The sequence below is a fragment of the Perognathus longimembris genome, chromosome 7 (assembly GCF_023159225.1).
Source record: "Perognathus longimembris pacificus isolate PPM17 chromosome 7, ASM2315922v1, whole genome shotgun sequence".
Classification (NCBI taxonomy): domain Eukaryota; kingdom Metazoa; phylum Chordata; class Mammalia; order Rodentia; family Heteromyidae; genus Perognathus; species Perognathus longimembris.
In genome coordinates, this window is record NC_063167.1 from 24291324 (window position 1) to 24315847 (window position 24524).

At 46.4% G+C, this 24524-nt stretch overlaps 1 protein-coding gene across 2 annotated transcripts in view; it reads right to left on the reverse strand.

Annotated features, from left to right (window-relative positions):
• Positions 1–17511, reverse strand: part of Inpp5b (inositol polyphosphate-5-phosphatase B) — a 58221-nt gene extending 40710 nt beyond the window's left edge. Inside the window, exons 1-6 of one of the 2 annotated variants that reach the window (XM_048350935.1) lie at positions 17429–17511; positions 16960–17054; positions 15905–16002; positions 15734–15763; positions 11508–11618; positions 7742–7882 (exon numbers count right to left, since the gene is read on the reverse strand). In XM_048350935.1, the coding sequence (XP_048206892.1) occupies positions 7742–7882; positions 11508–11618; positions 15734–15763; positions 15905–16002; positions 16960–17054; positions 17429–17485 (532 nt within the window). In that variant the 5' untranslated portion in view covers positions 17486–17511. Of the gene's footprint in view, positions 1–7737; positions 7883–11507; positions 11619–15733; positions 15764–15904; positions 16003–16959; positions 17055–17428 lie in introns of those variants that run through there. The other variant, XM_048350937.1, reaches the window with a different exon arrangement.
• Positions 17512–24524: the final 7013 nt, after the last annotated feature.

A 24524-nucleotide genomic window follows, 5' to 3' on the forward strand; every position in this document is an offset into this window, starting at 1 on the left:
TAAAAAAAATGTGCTTGACTGAAAAGTCAACAAAGAAGTGAAAAAGAGAGCTTTATCCAGAATGAATAGGCAGTGAAGTTTGAAGTTAAGGTGAGTTGTGGTGGCTAAGACTGGAGGGGCGAGCTGAGGATATGTTGTACAGGCCTCAACATCACATTAAAGAATCTGAACCTTATTCTAGAGGCAACAAAGTGTGGTATAGATTCAAGGTCGTACACAGGAGTGGGATGTGATAAAGGCTCATTCTAAGAAAATCACCAAGAGAAAACTTAAGGTTAGAAGGACATATAAAAGGGCCATTGTGATAGTTCAGGGAAGATTCTCAGCCTACTACTTCAGGGAAGAGTATGCAGCATGAAGTATGAAGACTTTGATATGTGTGGAGAGGAGCAGTACTGCCCAAAAAGACTGGGTAAAATTTGCTTATTAAGGGCTGGGAATGTGGCCTAGTAGTGGTAGAGTGCTTGCCTAGCATGCATGAAGCCTTGGGTTTGATTCCTCAGCACCACATACACAGAAAAAGCCAGAAGTAGCTCTGTGGCTCAAGAGGTAGAATGCTAGCCTTGAGCAAAAAGAAGCCAGGGACAGTGCTCAGGCCCTGAGTCCAAGGCCCAGGACTGGCAAAAAAAAAAAAAAAAAAAAAAAAGGTAAGAGAGCCTGGGAGCTGGAAATACAAGAGCCATGGGGCACTGGTGGCTCATATATGTAATCCTAGTGACTCAAGAAGCTGAGCTCTGAGGGTCCTGGTTCAAAGCCAGCCCAGGTAGGAAAGTTCCTGAGACTTTTATCTCCAATTAATCACCAGAAATCTGGAAGTCACACTGCAGCTCAAGTGGTAGAGCACTAGCCTTGGGGGAAAAAAGAGCTCAGGGACAATAGCCAGGCCCTGAGTTCAAGCCCTATGACCTACAAAAAAGAATAAAAATAAAATAAAATTGGGCTAGGAATGTGACCTAGTGGTAAAGTGCTCGCCTAGTATACATGAAGCCCTGGGTTTGATTCCTTAGCACCATATATATATAGCCAGAAGGAGATGTGGCTCACGTGATAAGAGTGCTAGCCTTGAGCAAAAAGAAGCCAGGGACAGTGCTCAGGCCCTGAGTTCAAGCCCCAGGACTGGCCAAAAACAAAACAAAAATTAAAATAAAATGTAAGAGCCTTATGTCTGTAACCCTAGCTACTCAGAAGGCTGAAATCAAAGGACTGTGGTTCAAAGCTAGCCTGGACTCTTATCTCCAATTAACTATCAAAAAGCCAGAAGTGGAGCTCAAATGGCTCAAATGGTAGAGCTCTAGACTTGAATGAGAAAGCTTAAAGGAGAGTATGTCCAGAGCTGAGTTCAAGCCCCATTACCAGCACAAGCGCGCGCACGCACACGCACGCGCACACACACACGCGCATGCACACACGCACGCACACATACAGATACACATACACAATAGAGAGGAAAGAGTCAAGTCAAGAATGATGACCGGGGATGGGAATATGGCCTAGTGGCAAGAGTGCTTGCCTCATATACATGAAGCCCTGGGTTTGATTCCTCAGCATCACATCTATAGAAAACAGCCAGAAGGGGCGCTGTGGCTCAAGTGGCAGAGTGCTAGGCTACAAAGAAGCCAGGGACAGTGCTCAGGCCTTGAGATCAGGCCCAGAACTGGCCAAAAAAAAAAGAATGATGACCAAGGTTTTTAGTGGCTGCACTAAGAGGAAAAAAAAAATATCCTAAAGGAAGGAGTAAAGACAATGAAGCCATCCATGGTGAGTCACGCCAATAATTCTAGCACTCAGAAGGCTGAGGCAAAAGGATCAAAAGTTCAAGGTCAGTCTAGGATCAGGGAACCTTGAGTCATACACACACACACACAACAGAAAAAAAAAAAAAAAAGAAGAAGATAATGAGTACAGTTCTCAGTTCTCACTGGGAAGAAACCACCCCAGGACAGGGGCCCATAAGAGGGCAGCTGGGTTCCAAGTTATTCCAATGTCTGATTTAGACATGTGTGTCCCAAGCAAAAGAATCCCTAAATAACTTAGCGTTCCTTAAATCCTGTGTGACCTTTCAGGAGGCAAACTCTTATTCTCATCATATAGATACAAGAAAGGACAGTCAAGAGTGATGTCTACTGCTGTACCAAGAAGCAACAGCAAAATGAATATACAGGCCATTCAGACATCATTTAAATGCTCATCATAAATGTTTCAAGAATGAACATTTTGGGCTGGGAATATGGCCTAGTGGCATGAGCACCTGCCTTGTATACATGAAGCCTTGGGTTCGATTCCCCAGCGCCACATATATAGAAAATGGCCAGAAGTGACGCTGTGGCTCAGTGGTAGAGTACTAGCCATGACCAAAAAGAAGCCAGGGACAGTGCTCAGGCCCTGAGTCCAAGGCCCAGGACTGGCAAAAAAAAAAAAAAGAACGAACATTTCTTCTCATTTCTATTTGTTAGCTTTAGTTTCTATGTAGATCTAAAGTTTACAAAATTAGTACAGTCTTGTTTTTATCTTTCCTTTAGAAACAGGAAAACCATGCAACCCAGAAAGGCCTTTCAGATACATGCCACCATGCCTAGCACTTTTATTGCTTTTTCCTTTTTGTTTGGGACTTTTGTTCTCTGTCTCATTTTTTGTTTTTTTTTTGTTTTTTGGTCAGGTGTGGGCCTTGAACTTAGGGCCTGGGCACTGTTTCTGAGCACTTTTGCTCAAGGTTAGCACTCTACCACTTTGTGCCACAGAGCCCCTTCCAGTTATTGAGTGGTTAATTGGAGGTAAGAGTCTCACAAATGCTTTTCTGCCTGGGCTGACTTTGAACTGTGATCCTCAGATCTCAGCCTCCTGAGTAGCTAGGATTATAGGTGTGAGCCACCAGCACCCAGCTTTGGGCTTTTTTCCTTACAGCATATGCTAAGCAGCAGCAACAACAACAACAAAAAATGTAAATGAGCAGGCATCTGATGCCCCAGCGCAGTCCTTCTCTAATAAATATTGATGCCTCCTTCTTGAACTCTTGGTCTCTGAGGATTTTTCTGTGCAAAGCTCCACTTCTAATTGAATGTTTGTGGGTCACCTCTCTTGTTCTGTACACAACCATTGTTGAATTCCAAAACACAGTTTTAGGAAGAAAGAAGAAAAGGAAGAAAGGACGAAAGAAAGAAAGGCCTTCAGAGGATTCTCCTGTACTAGAAACAAATGTGAGATTAAATGGGGCAAAGAAGGAAAATGGAGACGGAATTGATAAAGGGAGAAAGAAAACTGAGTACCATTCTGTTTTGTGTAAAGGAACAAGGGAATTCAAAATAATCTAATTTGACTACAGAGCTCCCTACAAAGGTATCAGTGATGAGTGCTATTTTAAGCAAACTCATTTTCTCCATGCTGAAAGGATTTGGTGGGCATACAGGTTTTACTCATTAATATAGACAAAGCAAGATAAAAGAAAAGACAGGGAAAAACCAACCTAGAGGCTTATTTTTCTAACATTCTCAGTGACTCCTACTCTGGTAATCTAGGTTACCCTTTATGTTACCCCAGATATAAATAGCATTCATTTCCTTTCACAGGCCAGGAAGACTTTAATGCTTTGTTTCCTGGGTCCAGAGATAGAAAAAAAATACTCATAAACACATTTCATTCACGATGTGTGTTCCCACAAAGTTGGCTCACTTTTAATCTATAATGAAATGAAAAAGAAAGCCCCACTTCAAAAGAAAAATATGTACATGAAACTACCACTTTGTTAAATTTGCCCACAACAGCCCACATGAGACTTCTGAGGAGCAGTTTCCCTTCCAGTGTAAGGCTCAGAATCCTACAGAGCACACTCCAGGTCTTTGGTTGTACTCAGGATGTAAAGAAGGTCAATGGTTTACAGAATGTCTTGGATGAATACTCAGCCTAACAAAGGGGTTTTCCAGATAAGAGGACCTACAATTGCTAGACAGCAAGCAACAAGGCATTGCTCTCAAGTCAGAAAAATCCACCCAAAGTCAAGAGCAATAAAAGAAGTGATCAGGGGTGCTGGTGGTTTAGGCCTGTATTCCTAGCTACCCTAGATCTGAGGATTCCCCTGGAAGTGGTGCTGTGGCTCAAAGCAGTAAAGCACTAGCCTTGAGCAAAAGAGCTCAGGAACAATGCCTACCTGGGAGGTCAAGCCCCACAACTGGCAAAAACTTTTTTTTTTATTTGTAAGTGAAGAAACAGAAAAGCTCCTACCTAAAAGAGCTACAAACCAATACCAGTGGCAAGATTTTAGCAGCTATGATGGAACAGGAGAGTTAGACACCAGTGGCTCACATCTGTAATAGTAGCTATTCAGGAGGCTGAGAGCTGAAGATTGAGGTTCCAAGCCAGCCCAGATTTGGAGATTCCTATCTCCAATTAACCAGCAAAAAGCCAGAAGAGGAGCAGTGGCTCAAGTGGTAGACTGTCAGCCTTAAGCAGAAAAGCTAAGGGTGAGTGCTCTAGCCCTAAGTTAAAGCCCCAGGACCAACATGAAAAAAAGAGAGAGGAAGGAAGAGAAGGAGCAAGGGAAGAAGGGAGCACAAGAGAATCAGATAAAAAAGCTGAAGCATTACATCTCATTTCCATGTCACAACTTAGCTCCTGAAAACAGATCTGATTTCAAAACATGATTTCTATCAGCAATGAGCTCCAATTCCTTTTTCCACTACCATCCCCAAACAATTCACCCTAATACTCTTTTAAAAATTCAGGAGAGGGCTGGGAATATGGCCTAGTAGTAAAGTGCTCTCCTCGTATACATGAAGCCCTGGGTTCGATTCCTCAGCACCACATATGTAGAAAAAAGTCAGAAGTGGCACTGTGGCACAAGAGGTAGAGTGCTAGCCTTGAGCAAAAAGAAGCCAGGGACAGTGCTCAGGCCCTGAGTCCACACCCCAGGACTGGCAACAAATACAAAACAAATAAAAATTCAGCAGAGACAAGCCAAATAAACGAGTAGACATTTTGGAAAGAATCACTGAAACAAACTCTTGTCTATCAGGGTGAAGGCAAGGAATGAAAGTCAGATTCACCATGTCTCCCAAACACCTAGGCCTTCATATGCTCTTCTCCTTGGCACACCCTATCAGGACCACCATCCTGTGTCCTGATCCTATGCTCTCTGCTCTTTTTATACAATCAGACCCCTATCTATCAGAATGCCAGTTCCTGGAAGGAGGATTGCCTAGTTTCCTCTGTATTGTACAACACTTGGAGCAGCGTCCCTACCTTCCCTCCCCCACCCTTACCTCACTGGTGCTAATCCTGGAGCTTGAACTCAGGGCCTACGAGCTGTCCCTCCACTTTTTTACTCAAAGCTAGTGTTCTACTACTTGAGCCACAGCTCCACTTCTGAGTTTTGGTAGTTAATTGGAGATGAATCTCGGGGATTTTTCTGCCCTGGCTGGCTTTGAACCACAATCTTCAAAGTTCAGCCTCATGAGTAGCTAGGATTATAGATGCGAGCCACTACAGCCCCACTTGGAACAGCCTCTTGCCTTAGCTTGGTTCCCCAGGCTTTTGGAAAGAAGGCATTTTGGTCATTTGTACATAGGACTTGGAGCCTGGATCTCCAGGAGCATTCAGAGGTAGCCCAAAGGGGTTTCTCTTACTTGTTGAAGAAGTATATTGCTCCACGGAGACCAGAGAAGTTCTGATGACCCAGAGAAATGAGAACTTGATTTGATGCCACTTTGTTTTAAGAGGAGCAACTTAGTTATACTACCACTTACTGTGGGTGCTTCAATGGGAACAAATGCTTTCAAACTAAAAGTAAAATCAAAACCCTGACAACAATAATTCCTCTGCAGGGCTTGGATAATTTTCCTTTTGTGAAAGTAAATCCAGTCAAATCCTATACTCTGTGATCTCTACACTTTGCTCACCCAGGGGTAAAAAACAAAACAACAACAAAAACTGGCTTTCAAGTTGGGCACCTGTAGCTCATGCCTGTAATCCTAGCTACTCAGGAGGCTGAGATCTGAGAATTACAGTTCAAAGCCAGCCGGGGCAGGAAAGTCCGGGAGGCTCTTATCTCCAATTAACCAACACAAAGCTGGAAGTAAAGCTGTGGCTCAAGTGATAGAGCAAAATAAGCTAAAGAACAGTGGCCAAGCCCTGAGCCCAAGGTCTGGGAAAAAAAAACAACAAACTGGATTCACAGCTGCCTGGCTTGATATTCCAGGGAAGATAGCCTTCTACTAGGGAAACAGGTAATTCATTCCAACAGCCTAGGTCTAGCCCATGGGCTGAAGAGGTAGAACCCACCTCTTTGTGTAGCCATTGGGTCTGCTCTCCATTGATTATCTGGATCCTGGCAGCCTCTCATGAAGGGCAATGAGAGGGCCTGCTCTTAAGCTCTCTTCACCGGTGCTAGCACCACATCTCAGAGTACCATGGAAACTGAAGCAATAGCTATCTCTTGACCAGCTCTTCAAGTGAATTCTGAGATAAACCCAAGAGAGATGGAAACTATCAGCACATCTGGCCCTTGAATCGCTCTCATGCTAGCCGCAACGAAGGAAAAGTCTAAGCACTGAGGAAGTCCTGCGCTGGCCTCATTTCCTCTCCTTTTACAAACTCTTGCTCAACCTGTCACCCTTCCCTAACCCTCATAGTTTCCAAGCCTTGTAAGAGCACAACTACTTGACAAGACTCTTGATCGCTGACATAGAACAGAGGAGAGTGGTACAAATAGGTACAAGTGGTTATGCCAAAGCTGGTGTGAAACTAGTGCTTCATGGGCACACCCTGGGAACAAAAATCACCAGAGAGTCCTTGGGGTGAAGGGGCAGGAATCAGGTCTTCAAACTGACCCAAATTTCAGCCCTGAGTCTGTGGCTGTGCAAAGCACAGACGCCTATTCAACAATCTGCCTTTTGTGCAATACAACATTAACCACCAAGGGCTGGATGGAAACAACAAAAAAAAAACCTTGACCTATTTACCTGGAGCCTCTCCTGGCTTCCAGTCCCACCCAGGACGGTTCCCCGGGACTCCAGCTCAGTGCACGGGGGTCCCATCCAGGAATCCCAGGGTAGACCCCCAGAACACACCGCCCCTCATCCAGAGGAAGACACGGTCAGGGTCCTGTGCACACCCTACAAACACACCCGCCAAACTCGTAGCAGGACCGAAGAGCACGCTCAGCTAGAGAAACTGAGGCCAGCCTTGAAGGAGGCCAGGGTGGCGCCGGGTCACACAGCGAGCCAGACAACGGTGCTTTGCTAACCCCTCCCCCTCCACGATTCCTCAGCACCCCGTTCCCACCGGACCCCCCCCCCCCACACACACACACCTCCCCACCATGCCCGGCTGAGGTTTCTCCACAGAACCTCGGTCCCAATGTTCCCGGCTCCGTAGGGCCCAAAGCTCGGTCTTCGCCCCACGCGTCCACCTGCTAAACCCGCATGCCCAGCCTACCCGAAGGCCCGGCCTGCTGCCGCACACAGCCGAGACCCCTCTCAAGTCCCGCTCACCATCCCTCACCGCACCTGCAGAGTCGCGCTCCCGAGAGCCAGCGGCGGCGGACATTTCCCTGCCAGCTTCCTCAAGCTCCTCATCCCGCCGCCCGCCCGCGCACTTCGCCCCCCCCCCTCGACGAGCCCGCCCCCGCGTGCCACTCCCGCCAATCGAAATTACGCTTGCTCCGCAGCCCCGCCCCCAAACAGAACTAGCCCCGCCCCCTGGTGCCTGCTGTCCTCGAATCCCCACTTTCCTTTCTGAGATGGATACCTGCCTCCGCCAATTGCCGCACACCAGGTTGAGGTACCCGGGGCCGTGTTCCAACCGCGTGCTGTGGGGGACTCTGGCTCTGGCTCCAATCCTTGGTAACGGGATAGCCAGAGGAACTCAGGATCCGGGGTCGCAGGGTCGAAGCCTGTGTCAGGAACAAGGAGCAGAATCTGAGCCACGCAAGTCTGTTGCCCCTGAGCACAGTGTGGGTCTGAGGTCCAAATGCAGTAAGTGTGAACGTGCTCTGGCCCCCCGAGAGCCCGCCATTCCGCCATTCCTCCGGCCTCATAGTAACTGGGTGCTAAGGCCTGTCAGGGCTGCTCCTCGGGACCCACCCTAATCATATTGTCACCCCTCCTTATAAGTTCTTGAGCCTCACTTGCTTGCGTCTCATCCAGGTCAGCCTGACTTAAAAAAAAAAAAACAGTTGATATTAACCCTTCTCTTATCCTGCATACGCAGCTACATAAAATTGAACCAACTGAATTGGATTTGCAAGGACATCAGGAATGGAAAGACCTGGGCTCCTGTCCTGGCTGTGACATGACCAGGTAGCACCTTTTAACATTTATATATACTAACCTATATTCCGTCTCATCTAATCATTGTGCAAATCAGAAAGCCAACATGTAGGTCAGGTGCAGGTGGCTCATGCCCGTAATCCTAGCTACTCAGGAGACTGGGATTTGAAGATCATGATTCGAAGCCAGCCCAGGCTTTAAGGCCATAAGACTCTTATCTCAAATTTACTACCCAAAAGCTATAAATGGAGCTGTGGCTCAAGTCGTAGAGCATCAGCCTTGAGTGAAAAAGCTAAGCATTAGCACCCAAACCCTGAGTTCATGCCCCAGTATAGGCACAAAAAAGAAAAGGGGAGAGAGAGAGATGGAGAGTGAAATGGAAGGAGAGAGAGAAAGAATATAGATTTCCTGCTGGTTACTGGAAGTGGGATATAAATCCCAGAGCAGGCAAGAGACCTACAAGACAGATCCTAAAGGAGAAAAAGAACTCATCCATGACTTTAAATGACTTTCAACATTTATATACTACTAACCTATATTCAGTCTCACTGAATAGCCCCCCTTGCAAAAAAGTGGGACATCAATGGCTCATGCCTCTAATCCTAGTTATATAGGAGGCTGACATCTGAGGACCATGTTTCAAAGCCAGCTTGGGCAAAAAAAGTTCATGACACTATTATCTGCAATTAAGCACCAAAAAGAAAGAAAAAGAAAAGAAAAAAAAAAAAGCTAGAAGTGAGGCTATTGCTGAAGTGGTAGAGTACTAGCCTTGAACAAAGCAAGTTCAGGGATAGCATGCACACCTGGAGTTCAAGCCCTAGGACCTGCACAAAAAAACAAAGAAACAAAAAAACAAAACATTGGATTGTTCAGTCATCCTTGACTTTTCTCCTTTGCTCAGTCAATTACCAAGCTCTGCCCATCCATTTAACAAACATTTGTTAAGTGGCTAGTCACTGCTCTAATTAGTTGTTAAGCTGTAAACACAATACAAGTTCACAGCTCCCAAGGCAACTTCACTGTCCTCAGTTGGGCCTCCTTAGTATTTCTCCAGCCGATTCTTCCTTCCCCTAACCTCCTAGTCCCATCCTGTGGCCAGGTCCCTACTCCCAGCCTCATTCTGTATGCCAGAACCACTGTAATACATTCCCATATTTCTCCCTGTTCCAGGCTCCTCCTTTCCATAGCTCTTATCAGAGGAGCTTTTCTAACTTGCCAATATTGCCTAACCACTCCCCAGTTTATCTTTAAGAGCTCTCCACTAGCCAGAGGGCAGAGACCCTTTATGAGCTGCCCTCTGCTGGCCTCTCCTGCCCAGCTCTCTCCACACCTTTTCCAAAATCAATCCAGACTGCTCCTCCCTCCCACTGCCATGCCATTTTCCCTCATTGCTGGTCAGGGGAGGGAGGTGGGTTTCTCTTTCTTCCTTCTAAGCCTTAATATCACCTCCTCCAGGAAGGCTTTGAGCTAGTCACAGAGAGAGAGAGAGAGAGAGAGAGAGAGACAGACAGACAGACAGACAGACACCAAATAAGGAAGAACTAGAGCAAAACACTTGAAACCTCTGACTCTGGAGTAAAATGCAGCTAATCTTGTGCATCCTGGCTCTGTCTACAGTGTACCAGCTGTGCACTCTGGAGAAGCACCTACTGTCTTGTAGCTTCAGTTTCCTTATCTATAAAATGGACACCTTGATAGGTTTTGATAATGATTAAACGAGATGATTAGTTAAAAAGAAAAAAGTCTTAGAATGGTGTTTAACAGATAAGTCCAAAGTGAGTATCAGCTGTGATTGCTTTGCAGAGGGAGAAAATGTTTTCTGAGTTGTTGCTACCTGACAGGAACTTTAACATGTGTTATTTCTTTCTTTCTTTCTTTCTTTCTTTCTTTCTTTCTTTCTTTCTTTCTTCCTTCCTTTCATTTTTTTTTGTCAGTTGTGGGGCTTGAACTCAGGGCCTGGGTGCTGTCCCTGAGCTTCTCCTGCTCAAAGCTAGTGTTCTACCACTTTGAGACACAATACCACTTCTGGTTTTCTGATGGTTTATTGTAGATAAAAGTCACATGGACTTTCCTGCCAGGGCTAGCTTCAAATTACTATCTTCAGATCTTACCCTCCTGAGTAGGTAGGATTACAAGTATGAGCCACCAGCACCCAGCTCACATGTGTTATTTCTTTTAATTCTCACAATCCTATGAGGGAGATACTCATAACATGTAGAAGATTACCATAATGAAGGTTCAGAGAAGTGAAGTGTTTTGCCAAAGTCACAGAGCTAGGGGCTGTCAAAATGGATTTCAAACCAAAGAGGGTGTCTATAATCTTTGCTCTCACAGGTTGGCTATCCCTTATCCAAAACCTACTGAAGCACTTCTCATTCTAAGCGTTTGGATTTCCAGATTCATGGTGCTCAACTGCTATTACTATTACCATCCCTCTTCAAATCATTACTAATAATCATTAAATAATAGTAATTATTTTAAAACTTAGAGATAAATGTTCCCCTGCTTATAGAATAAACTTTAAACTCCTTAGCCACCCACTGAAATATAATCTTGTTTCTACTTTCCCCCACCCACAAGCCAGTTTGCCAGTTCTTCTTGGCACACCTGAGCCCCCCAAGGCTCAGGCCTTAGATCATTATACAATAATACAAGGCCAACCTCCTCGGCAACACAGAGACAAGATATTAGCCTGAAAGGAAACAATGAATGCCACCGAGTAAACACCTGAGTGATAGCACCTGGTGGCTTAAATTTGCATGTTCTGTCATTGGTCCTCTCCTCCTTACAAATTCTCCTTTACCTGCCTGGCTGACTTCCACTGGAAACAAATTTTATCTAGAAGCCTCTCACCTTTTGCTGCAAAGCCAAAGCTAGGCCATTTTCTCAGTAGTGGGGGACTGAGCGGGAGAACCCATGTGACAGATTTCCCTTGGGTCCAGTTTTGAGTGGCAGAGAGGAAAGATGGGCCTGTCAAAGTTACGGGCGCTGCCAACGGCCACAGCCCTGCTCAGAGGCAGAAGGGAAAAAATGCTGTACACTCGTTAATGCTTGGGTCCAAAAACCTTAAGCAGAAACACAAACACCATGGCTGGCATGCGGTCTGGGAGTGCCACAGGTTATGGCAGCAGCCTCGGGAGGGCACAGAAACTGTACAGTATGAGCTCAAATGGCAGAAAGTTGACTGGAGTGTGTAGGTCAGTGCCCCAGCCAGCAGATGCCCACCCTGTGAGCCTAGGTCTTACCTACCTGGACAGGCCCTGGCGACTTCCTGGAGGAACGTCCTAGTGTGTGAACCAAAGGGCAGTTGGAATACAAGGCTGAGCTTCGCGGTGTCGAGCTGGACAGTCACATCTGAGCCTATAGAGGGAGCAGGAAATGAACCTGTGGCCACCATGAATCAGCTTAGAGTCTTTTTTTTTCTTTGCCTGTCCTGGGGCTTGAACTCTTGGCCCCGGGTGCTCTCCCTGAGCTCTTTTTGCTCAAGGCTAGCACTCTACCACTTTGAGCCACAGCGCCACTTCTGGTTTTCTGGTGGTTAATTGGAAATAAGAATCTGACAGACTTTCCTGCCAGGGCTCGCTTCAAACAAGGATCCTCCTGTCTCAACCTTTTAAGTAACCAGGTTTACAAGCATGCACCCGGCTCTTAGATTCATTTAAAGCATGGAGTCCCTAGAATGGAGAATTAAGCCCTAGCTCCAGAAGGTCCTTTGGCCTTAAACAACTTATCCAAAGCTGCTGATAGCATAATAAAGGAACCTTCTGACCCTTCAATCCAAATGAACATCAGCTTCGCTTTCAGAGGGAGCTCAAGACTCTGAAAAGCCAGTAAACCTCACCACTGCATCACACATGGACCTAGCAGACACAGGTTCTCTGGAGCTGTAGTCTTTCCTTGTTGCCCCCATGCAGGATGAAAAGCATACAGAGGTGGACTAGAAAAACAGTCATCAATTTGTCTTTCTGGCAGTTCCAAGCACTTTGCGAAGGCACAGTGAAGAAAACAGACGTGGGCCTGTCTTTGGAGAACTAGACTAGAAAGCCCCATATTCATAGCATATGCTCAGCCCAAGGTGAGCACTCAAAAAAAAAGTGAATGAACAGAAGCCATCCAGCAGAAGGATTAAGAGTTAAGAGATGGCACTCCAGTTAGAATGGCCTATACTCTGAACTCAGGCAACCACAAATGCTGGGAGGGATGCGGAGAAAGAGGAACCCTTCTCCACTGTTGGTGGGAGTGTAAACTAGTACAACCACTCTGGAGAACAGTATGGAGGTTCCTCAAAAAACTCAGCATAGACATACCTTATGACCCAACCATACCACTCCTAGGCATCTATCCTGAACAACAGGATCCAGGATACCATAAAGACACCTGCACATCCATGTTTATTGCTGTATAATTCACAATAGCCAAAATATGGAAACAACCCAGATTCCCCACTACAGATGAATGGATCCAAAAAATGTGGTACCTGTACACAATGGAATATTACATAGTGATTAGAAATGATAAAATAATAGCATTTTCAGGGAAATGATCAGATCTTGAACAAATAATGTTGAGTGAGACAAAGCCTAGAAGACAGAGAACAAAGGTGTATGGTCTCCCTGATATATGGTTGTTGGGGGTGGGGGAGAACAGTAGAGATCATGTCTGTAAAATGACAAACTTCTTTTCAAATGGTATTTCCACATGTTTTGGTCAACGACTTTACAGTATGTCTCTAAAACCAAACAATTACTAAATAAACATAAAAAGGTCTAGGATAGACCTATCAGAGGATCACAATAGCTTAACAGCTATGTACATATGATTATATAAGATGAGGCTAAGCAAAATGAACTCCAAGAGATGGAAGCAGGAGGATTTTATTGTTGTCGTTATGTTTAATGTACTAGGTGAATTTCCTTTGATGTACCCCCTATGATCACTGTATATGATTTTGGCATACTGAATATTGTATAAATGTTTATCTGAACTAGGGAAGGGAAAGAAAAATGAGGGAGGATGTAACAAATATGACAAGAAATGTACTCACTACATTATGTAACTGTAATCTCTCTGTACATCACCTTGTCAATAAAATTTAATTAAAAAAAAAAAGAGCTAACAGATGGAGCTGTGTGCCAGTGGCTCACACCTGTAATCCTAGCTACTCAGGAGGCTGAGACCTGAGGATCGTGGTTCAGAGCCAGCCCTGGCAGAAAAGTCCAAGAGACTCCTATCTCCAATTAACCACCAGGAAATAGGAAGTAACACTGTGGCTCTAGTGGTAGAGCATGAGCCTTGAGCTGAAGAGCTCAGGGACAGTGAGTGCCCAGGCCCTGAGTTCAAGCCCAAGGACTGGCAAAAAAAAAAAAAAAATGAATTAACAGAGTGGGTTCTAGCATTCTGGGCATGATGACACACATCTCCTCTATCCCAACTATCAGTGAGGGAAACAGAATGGCTGGGCCTGGTGGCATGTAGCTGTCATCCCAAGTGACACAGGCAAGTGCAGTAAGAGGATCACAATCCAGGCTGGCTTGGACAGAAAGCAATACCCTATCTTGAAGATAACCAGGGGAGGAAGGGGATAGAGATATGGCTCAAGTGGCAGAGTGCCTGCCTAACAAATTTGAGGCCCTTAGTACACTCCCCATTACCACCAAAAAAAAAATAATATATATATAGGCTTCAGAGTCTAGATTCTGAGTTTGAATCCTAGATCCACTCAGTACTAAATTCTTAATTTCCCTGGACCTCAGTTACCTTGTCCATAAAATGGAGATGAAGACAATGATAATCTCATATCAGAGGTTTGTTTGTAGTCCTTGCCAAATCTTTTTGTAAATGAAAGGTCCTAACATATCTTCTGGTTTTGAGCTTTCTAAACAGATGTTCTACCACTTGAACACCACCCCTCAATCTTGCCAAATTTTGTGTATAAAACTTTCATCATATAACCTGGCAGAAGATAATCACTGATTAAATATTCACCTCTATTATTATCATCTAGCAAAGAAGCCAGACATTAAATAAGTGAATACAAATAATTAAATTCCTGGGGCTGGGAATATGGCCTAGTGGAAAGTGCTTGCCTTGCATACATGAAGCCCTGGGTTTGATTCCTCAGCACCACATATATAGAAAAAAAAACAGAAGGCTGGGGATATGGCCTAGTGGCAAGAGTGCCTGCCTCATATACATGAGGTCCTGGGTTCGATTCCCCAGCACCACATATACAGAAAATGACCAGAAGTGGTGCTGTTGCTCAAGTGGCAGAGTGCTAGCCTTGAGCGAAAAGAAGCCAGGGACAATGTTCAAGCCCCAGTACTGGGGAAAAAAATTAAATTCCTATGAGTCACAAAGGGCTGGCTAGGATGAGGAAAGACACATATATCAGTGGGAGAAAGCAATCTCAAGGCTTTGTCAAAGGCTTCCTGGGGAGCTGCAAGGCAGGTGCCAGTGGCTCTTGCCTGTAACCCTAGCTATTCAGGAGGTTGAGACCTGAAAATCATGGTTTTCCAGATGGAGCAGGAAAGTTCATGTGACTTCTATAGCACAAAATTGCAGGGAAAGTTCCCAAGCTCTGAATTCAAGCCCCATAATTGGCACCAAAGAGAAAAACAAAAAGAAAAGAAAAAAGATTTGCTGTGAAAAGAAATGTGTGAAAGGAAGCCTGGAAGGATTCATAGAACAACTCCCATAAATGGAGAAAGTGGCTAGGTGCAGGAAGGAGGAACCTCTGCCTTGAGAATATGTGATGTGGGCCTCAGGAGATTGAGGCCATCTGGAGGACTCAGTACACCAAGCATGTGGGCTAGAGATAGAGATGAACCAGAAGAGGTGGGCAGGGCCATATCTGTATACTATTATTACCATAATAATAGTGGGAGCCAGGAGCTGGGCACCAGTGGCTCACTCCTGTAATCCTAGCTACTAAGGAGGCTGAGATCTAAGGATCGTGGTTCAAAGCCAGCCCGATAGGAAAGTCCATGAAACTCTTATCTCCAATTAACCACCAGAAAAACAGAAGTGGCACTGTGGCTCAAAGTGGTAGGGTGCTAGCCTTGAGCAAAATTGATCGGAGACAGAGCCAAGGCCTGAATTCAAGTCCTACAACAGATTTAAAAAAAAATTTTTTTTTTTTTTTTTTGCCAGTCCTGGGGCTTGGGACTCAGGGCCTGAGCACTGTCCCTGGCTTCTTTTTTGCTCAAAGCTAGCACTCTGCCACTTGAGCCACAGTGCCACTTCTGGCCGTTTTCTATTTATGTGGTGCTGAAAAATCAAACCCCGGGCTTCATATATACGAGGCAAGCACTCTTGCCACTAGGCCATATTCCCAGCTCTAAATATTTACACACACACACACACACACACACACACACACACACACACAGCTGTTCTTACTTCATACCATTCCTCTCTGTCTGAAAATAGTCCTCCCCTTATCCCCCACTGGGACCCAGACTGACAGGACCACTCACCAAGGATGTAGAGTCCACCATCTGGGGATACTGTGGGAGAAGGAAATGAGAATGTCTTTAGCCTCTGAGGACCCCTGTCCCTCAACAACCCCCTTGCCAAGAACAGAGAAACCTAGAAGGGGAGGAGCTCCCAGAGAAGAGGGATTCACACCACCCAATCTCCTGTGGCACCTTCTTCCAGTGTAAAATCCCGCGAGACTGGCACAATCTGGTCCAAAGAGACATCGTCCCCCGTAATGGCCATCCTCCGGTGTGTGTACAGGAAGAGACTAAGGGCAGAAAGCAGGAGTGAGAACAGAGCTCACTGGCTATATCTTGGAGCCCTGGGTGCTCATGTTGTCTCAGGGGTCCCATTTCTGCCCTGGCAGTGGCCTAGCTGGGCCCTCTCCTCAACCTCTCTGACCACAGTGCCCATGAAGGATGCCATTTATGGATGAAGTCATAAAAGCTGTACTTCTCTCATTTTCAAGAGCCCCTGACTTGTTAGCAAAACACATTTGGTTTTGCCTGGACTGTATGTTACAGGAACTGTGCATCATTAGCTACTTCTTTCTCTATCTGAACCTCAGTGTCCCCACCTATAAAATGAGGATAGTGGATTAGAAAATATTTAAGGCCCCCTTCTCTCCCAGATCTGAGACACTGAGATTCACTTACTAGCTATGAGACCTCTGCCAAATATTACTCTCTTCTCCCATGTAATAGGCAGATATTCCCAGGTGACACTTAATGAACACCTTCTCTGTACATCATATTGTGTTTAAAATCTTTACGTATACTGACTTACTTTAATCTTTTTTTTTCTCCGGGAGGGTGTACTGGGATTGAACCCATGGCCTTATACCTACCAGTACTCTATCACTGAATTATACCCTCAATACTCTAATCTTTAATCTGACCATTTGAGATAGAAAGGAATAAAACAACTTGCCTAGGATCATAATGACTCCCTGTGAATCCAGACATTCAGGCCATGAGCTCAAGATCTGGACACTGTGATTACAATGTCTTTTCCAGAAGTCTTCTCATGTCTTGATGATTATATGAGTTAATACATGCAAAAGGCTTTAAATATGGTATCCAAAGAACAATAACTATCATTATGACAATTACTCTAGGAGACTTAGACCCAGCCCTGGAGAAATGGCTAAAGTCCAATTGGAGGGAGGGTATAATGAAATATGTTATGGCCCTGGAGACAGGCAGCCCCAGAGCCCATCACTTACGCATATTCCTGGCCACCATGTTCCAAGCGGTAACGTACCAATCCCAGCAGGCGGCTCTGCCTGCTGTCTCCCTCACACAGTTTACCTTGTACTGCCTGCTGCTCAGTCAAGGGAAAAATCAAAGTCCAGGCCAGGCTGTTGCCAATCCAGTTCATTCCACCAATCCCTGCCTTTTCCTGCCTTCCCACCCCCTCCCCATCCAAAGTGTGACTTTGGATAAGTCAGTCCACCTCTGAGCCTTCCTCATCTGTGAAATGGGAATTACAGTGTCCACTCTCTCCAGGTAGGAAGTTGAATATTTAAACACCTGGGACAGAGAGTCCAGGACCAAGCAAGTACTGAATAAATACTGGCCTCCTTCTCCTCTGATGGCTAAAGGAGGGGCAAGGGACAGAGACTGACATCTTCCAGTCTACTTCCCAAAGCCAAGTCAGGACCAGGGCAGGGAGCTCAAGTCTGAAAAGGATATGATGATGCAGTATTCCCCCTCCGCCAGTGTCTCCTGGATTGCCACAGACTGGTCCATGCTGGATCCTGTTGAGCAGACATGCACTGAGGAAGAGCTGATGGAAATCAATTTGGGTCAACCCCTGAGGTGGACAGAGTGGGGCAGGAAGGAGGGGCCTCTGTAGAAGGAGAAGGAAAGGCCTGGTCCTCCTCCACACTCCTCCCTACAATGTGCCTTTTGAGCTTTCTAGGAAGAGGGTCCCCATCCCTTTTCCTCTAACCATATCTGATTTGACTGTACCCTCCCCCGCCACCCCCTCCACCCCACCCCCGTCTAAGAAGGCATCCAGCTGTTCCTGAGTGGGGACAGACAGGACTTCTTGTTGCGAATAGGAGAGCGGGTCCCCTTGTTTCTAGGACAGGGCTCAGCCTCCCTTTTTCAGAGGAGCAGTATTGATCCCCTCTGGGGGAAGTTGATGACATATCTGGATATAGTTGGGAGTGACATCCCCTTGCTCTAGGTAGGGAGAATCCCGTTGGTTCCTTTTTCTCTGGAGGCGGGAAAGGCAGCTCGCCCTGTTCTTGGCCCTCACCCCACCCAGCAGGCCGGTTGCATCAGCCTCGGGCTGGGGGTGGGCTTCTGACAGCCGGTGGGCAGGGGTGCCAGCCATCAGCTTGCCCACTTCCTCTCACTCCGCATCCCCTTACGGACCCACCTGGCCATTGCCACCTACCTCCGGAGCTGTCAACGCTGGGTCTTTGGTGCCGGGCCCCAGGCCGAGCCACGAACTACATTTCCCAGCAGCCCCCAGTGCCACAGGACTGCCGGACAGCCTGCAAGTCCCAGCATGCCCGAGTCAGTGCTGGGGGCGTCTTCACATCCCTGTTAACCCGGTAGGTCCTGGGATAAGCTGTGCTTCCTGTGCTAAGAAGCCTCTCTAGTCTAAGCCTCATCCTCAGTCCTCCAAATCATGGAAACAAGACTCCTTTCCCAGAAGGCCTCAAAGGGGAAGAAAAAATACTTTTACCCCCTCCTTTCCACCCTCACTCCCCAGAGTGGACAGTTCTGACTTCTACTGAGACTCTTTCTCCCTTAAATAATTACCCTGTCCACCTGCCCTGAGTAGAGATATTTTTCTTTTCAGGCTTCATTATCCTCTTCTAAGTTAAGGAAGTTGTTCCAGATGGGCAGGTTAGATAAAGGAGTCCAGGAAGGTCTCTCTCAGCCTGTGGGCCACTTGCTAAAGTTTCGTGAGGACTGCGGTTTGTTTTGAGTAACTGCAGACCTCAATCAATTAATGAATTATCTTAATACTACACTTGCTCTCTAGCAATGATCCACAGTGAAAGAGCAGCTGGGCCAGTGGTAAGGAAGGAGTAACTGGTGTTTGTTGTTGTTGTTGTTATAAAGATGATGTACAGAGTACTAGCCGTGAGCAAAAGATTTCAGGGATAGTGCCCAGACCCTGAGTTCAAGCCCTGAAGCTGACAATGAAATGAAAACATAAGATTGTCTTTGAAAGATTCTGGAGTCTCCACTGTATAGGGCTCAGGTAGGAAGCTTTCTGTTTTTTGCAGGTTTCTCCAGAAAAATCCAAGCCTCTCCTTGGCACTGTAAAGAAGGAACTGCCATCTAGCTGGGCCCCATGTTCAGGCCTAGGCTGTGGGAAGAGAGGAGGAGCAGCCTACAGCTCACAGCTATGAAGGAATGAATCCTTTTCGCTAAAGGTACAGTTACAGGAATCTGAAGAGGTGGGTTTGGGGGCCTTCCTAGATACTGCCCCCTGATTCTGTTAAAGCAGCAGGGAGAGGAGCAGAGAGTAGAGGAGCAGTAGTATGGAAGCAGCCTGGACCCAGGACAGGAGGCTCTAAAACAGTGGGTTCTAAAATGGGGGCTCCCATCCCGAAGGTGGCAGCTGCCTGAGGCCAAAGTTTGACAGCACTGCTGATAGCAGGGCTGAGCCTCAGCCTCATGACACCTGGGGCTTCCTGCCATGAAGATCTGTCTGCAGCTGGCACATAGCCCGAGCTGCAAGAACAGATGGGACCATTCATCCTCTTGTTACCCCTCTCCTTGTGGAGGCAGAAAGCCTGAAGTGAAACTTGCCCTGAGGGGCTGGGAATATGGCCTAGTGGCAAGAGTGCTTGCCTCATATACATGAAGCCCTGGGTTCGATTCCCCAGCACCACATATATAGAAAACGGCCAGAAGTGGCACTATGGCTCAAATGGTAAAGTGCTAGCCTTGAGCAAAAGGAAGCCAGGGACAGTGCTCAGACCTTGAGTCCAAGGCCCAGGACTGGCAAAAAATAAAATAAATAAAATAGAAAGAAAGACAGAAACTTGGCCTGAGCTGATTCTCACTCCTCTCCCTGCTCCCTCCCCATGAGGTTAGTCAGCCAATCCCCAGAGACCAAGGAAGATCAGGAACAAGTGGGCCTAGCATGGAGATGTTGAAAATTCTAGCTGTTGACCTGACTTTGACATCATGTAGCGATGAGAGGGTCAAACTTGTTAAGAGTCCAGGCAGGCTGGACTCTAACTCCCGCCAGACTCATCTGTTGACCTACCTACCTACTCCAGGCCTGCAGCTCTGAGAGAGGACCATAGCTCAACCCTTGGAGTGCTCCAAGCTCACCTCACAGAACTCTCAGCCCTCAGAGCACATGTTCACAGCTTCCTGCCCTTTGAAGAAACTGCTGCCTTGGCAGGTGAACAAACGAATGTGGTGCAGTTTTTCTCCTGGAAAAGAAAGCGGGTTTGAGAGATGAAGACAGGATATTGAGGCAGGAGCTTCAACACTGTGACACTGTCACACTGTGCCAGCCATCACATATTGGCAATGGTTTCTCCTCTACTTCCCAGAGCAGGCAGCTGTAACAAGGTGATGGTTACCAGGGGTAGGGTGGGGAGGGGCTTGTCCTCTGAGATGGCTAGATTGGGAGTAGAACAGGCAGCCCTGGGAAGTGCCATGACCCCTCTTGGGGGCTGGGGAGAGGGCAGCTCCTCTGAAAGCTTGTGTTGTGAACACCTCACAACCTGCTAGTCTTCTCTGTTGCCACCCTGGACAGACACAGGCTGTTCTATGTCTCCTTGGAGCGGGAAAAGCAAGACAAGCTGGGCGGGGAAGGGTAGTGGGGGAGTGAGGGGATCTGATAGAGAGCAGGTAGCCCAGCTTTAGGGAGTTGATTGGGAGGTAGCTGTCAGGCAGACAAGAGGCTGAAAGGCTGGTGAAAGTTGGGCTGAGATTTGGGGCCTGTCCTAGGGGAAGGTAGAGCTGGGTGGGAAGTAGGCAGGAGGGCTATGTGAAGTCAAAGGTTATAGGGGTGGGGGGGCAGTATTTCAAAGTTGAGGCCTGGCCAGGCACCAATGATTTATAACTGTAATCCTAGCTAGTCAGAGGCTAAGATCTAAGGATTGAGGTTCCAGGCCAGTTTAGGCATGCAAGTCTGTGAGGTTTTTTGTTTGTTTGTTTGCTGGTCTGCGGGCTGTCCCTGAGCCTTTTTGCTGAAGGCTAGCAGTGTACCACTTGAGCCACAGCACCACTCCTGGCTTTTTCTGAGTAGTTTATTGGAGGGAGATAAGAATCTCATGGATGGCTGGGAATATGGCCTAGTAGCAAGAGTGCTTGCCTCCTATACATGAAGCCCTCAGCTTGTTTCCTCAGCACTACATATATAGAAAAGCCCAGAAATGGCACTGTGGCTCAAGTGGCAGAGTGCTAGCCTTGAGCAAAAAGAAGCCAGGGACAGTGCTTAGGCCCTGAGTCCAAGGCCCAGGACTGGCAAAAAAAAAAAAAAAAGAAGAAGAAGAATCTCATTCACTTTCCTGCCTGGGCTGGCTTCAAACTGTGATCCTCAGATCTCAGCCTCCTGAGTAGCTAGGATTACAGGTATGAGCCACCGGCATCCAGCATCTGTGAGACTCTTATTTCCAATTAACCACCACAAATCCAGAATGGAGCTGTGACTCAATTGGTAGAGCACCAGCAGTCTTGATTGAAAAATCTTAACTGGGGCTGGGAATATGGCCTAGTGGCAAGAGTGCTTGCCTCGTATACATCATGCCTTAGGTTCAGTTCTTCAGTACCACATATATAGAAAAGGCCAGAAGTGGCTCTGTGGCTCCAATTGGCAGAGTGCTAGCCTTGAGCAAAAAAGAAGCTGAAGTGCCAGACTTTGAAGTCAGGCCCCACTTTACCACGTGAACCCCACTTTACCACGTAAACCTGAGATAAGCAGGCCCTGTGAGCAGACCCAGGATAAGCCCATTAGGGCCCAGTTGGTCTAGAACGCTAACCGCCGGGAATGTTTAACTCTGACCACCCCTGGGATGCCTCGAACCCTGAGCCAATCAGATTTGTACCTGTGTCCTAATCTTGCTTGCTTGAACACCTGATTGTTGTAACTTTGTTCTTTGCCTTCATGAGCCCTGTGTAATCACAGCTCGGGGCTCCCTCCTAACCTCCGCTGTGTTGGTGGGTAGGACGAGGCCCGAGTTGCAGCTCACTTAAATAAAGCCTTGCCTTGCTTTTGCATTTCGGAATGTCTGAGTCTCCGTGGTCTTCTTGGTGGTGGTTTCGCGACTTGGCACAACATTTGGGGGCTCGTCCAGGATGGCCCCAGAGACCCCTGAGACCCCAGACTCCGAAGGTAAGAAAATAGCACTGTTCGTTCTGTGTGTCTGTGTCTGTGTGATTTGTAGTTTTGTTTTCTGTTTTGGCCAGCCGCCTGAATCTGAACCTGTAGGTAGTGAAGGACCAGCCAGAGTGGACACGCTTGTATGGGCAGTCCTGGAGGACTTGGGGAACACCTCAAGCCCTCCACAAGGAGCTCAGGCTTCCCACTACCACCCTGAACCTGAAGGACTGGACCGGGAGGCCCTTCTAATGGGCACCTATCCAGTCCACTCTATATTCGGGGTTGTCTGGTTCACTTCTACACAGGAACGGGAGAGAGAGAGCCTCGAGACTGTGTGGTCTGCCCCCTCACAGGGGCAGGAGAGACACAGTCGTCGAACCTGTAAGCTGCGGCTCCCTAAGTCTGTCTGTAAGTGTTGTTTGGTCTTTGTGCCTGTGATTATTTTTGTGTGTTTCTTTCTTGCGCTGTGCCTGACTGACAAACGGATGATGGGGAACGTTCCTTCCACTCCCCTGGACTTGACTTTAGCTCACTGGAAAGATGTACAGGTGACAGCCCACAATCAGTCAATCAGTGAGAGTGTTCGCAAAAAAGAACTCTAGGGGGACCCCAACCCAGCCTTCTTAAGCAGAAAATTGTTTGGTGTGCTAAAATGTTTTACTAAGACTAAAAATGTTTTACTAAAACTATCAAGCCCTGGAAAATGAGACTGGAGAATGCTAAAATCATTTGTTAAAGGTTTTTGTCTTAAAATGTACGGCCGATGCTTATTCTGCGCACTTTAAGATCTTTTGAAAATGTATGTGTGTGTGTATGTGTGAGTGTGAACATGTTCAAGACCGCAGTATGATGCAAAACTAAGTTTAAGTTTAAATTCAAATGGTCATCAAGTTTGGGCATTACCAAATGCTTTAAAGGATTAGTGCATTGTTTTAAAGAGGAACTGTAGTTAAAAAAAATTGCTTAAAAAATCAGAGCTAAGTGTCAGAAATTTGGATTTAAAAGGATATATATATATACTAAACTAATGAGGATAGAAGTAAACTCTCATTAACTCTATGTATGTAGGAAGAAATGGCAAAATGGGCCAGTGTTTCTCACTAATATATTGGAAAGCTGAATGGATAAGTATTTCTAATTGTAATTCTTGCATTAAGGAAAAATCCAAAGGTCTTCATGCCATGTAGTAACTAGGACTGAAGAAAAAATAAAAGAGGCTCTTTTGAAACAAGCAGCCCATAGGCAAAGGGCGGCACCTGGTTTCAGAATGCCTGTGAGCTTCAGTTTTTCCGATGCAGATAAAAGCTAAAGTGTTGTGTTAGTGTTAAAAAGGCTTTGGAAATCAGGAATACATTTCTAGATAAGAAATTTGGAAGTAAAATTGTCCTAAATAATTATTGCAAAGTGAGAAAAGGAGAATTATGGCTACCAAAATGTTTAATTGCCATTCCAGCTTCTTTGTAGGTTTTTTGTAACAGTTTCCAGCAGGCCCACAGAGAAGCACAGGTGATTCCTACAAGTTTGTTAAGATCTAATACTGGCCCTTAATAAGTTCCAGGTAAGAGAGCATGCTTAAAGGCTACTTCTGTGTGGACCACCTTGTTGCTTCTAATTGGAGTAAAGTGGCCTCTTGTAAGACTCACTGATCTGAAATCTGCGGTTTGAAGCCAGCCCGGGCAGAGAAAGGTCCCTGTGAGAGACTTGTCTCTAATCAGCCAGCAGAGTGCTGGGAACGGAGTTGTGTGGAGCTCAAAGTGGTAGGGTGCTAGTCTTGAGCTGGAGAGCTGGGGGACAGCGCTCAGGCCCTGAGTCCAAGTCCAGTGGAAAGTCACTCCTCCTGGGACAAAAGTGATGGAGCATCCAGAAGGCAGTAAGCCGCTGCTTGGATGGCAGAGATGGTGTCAGATCCTAGAGTCACTCCTGTTTGGCCTTTCAAAAGTTAATCAAAGCCGGGAAGTCCTAGAAGAATAGTTCATAAGCATGCCTTTCCAATGCCCATGTCTGTCTACTGGGCAGGAACTTGCCAGTCATCTGTAATAGTGGTTAGTAAGGGTAAGTTTGTCAAATGAGAGGATAGATTAAAATCTCAACCCCCCGCATTTACTCAAAGCTCTGACTGGCAGTGAGAATTTTAAGCTGATACATCTGTTTAGGAAAGAAAGCTTGTAGACCTGAGATTGTGTCCTTATTGAGATCTGTTAAAGGCCTGCAAAGGTAACTTTTTAGGTCATCAGAGATCAGTTCCCTGGCCAGTCAGGAAAATGCTTTTACAAACTAGAATGTTAAAAGGCACAAATTTGTAAACCTGAAGTCACCCATCTGGGCTTCATATTAAAAGAGAGCAAGCATTGGCTGTCAGATGCACGTAGACTGTGCTGAAAATCCCTGTGCCTAAATCAGCCAGACAAGTCATAGTTCCTGGGAACAGACTTTAGTAGACCCAGGGCCATGAGCTTTGCCTCCTGTGCCCCAGTATTC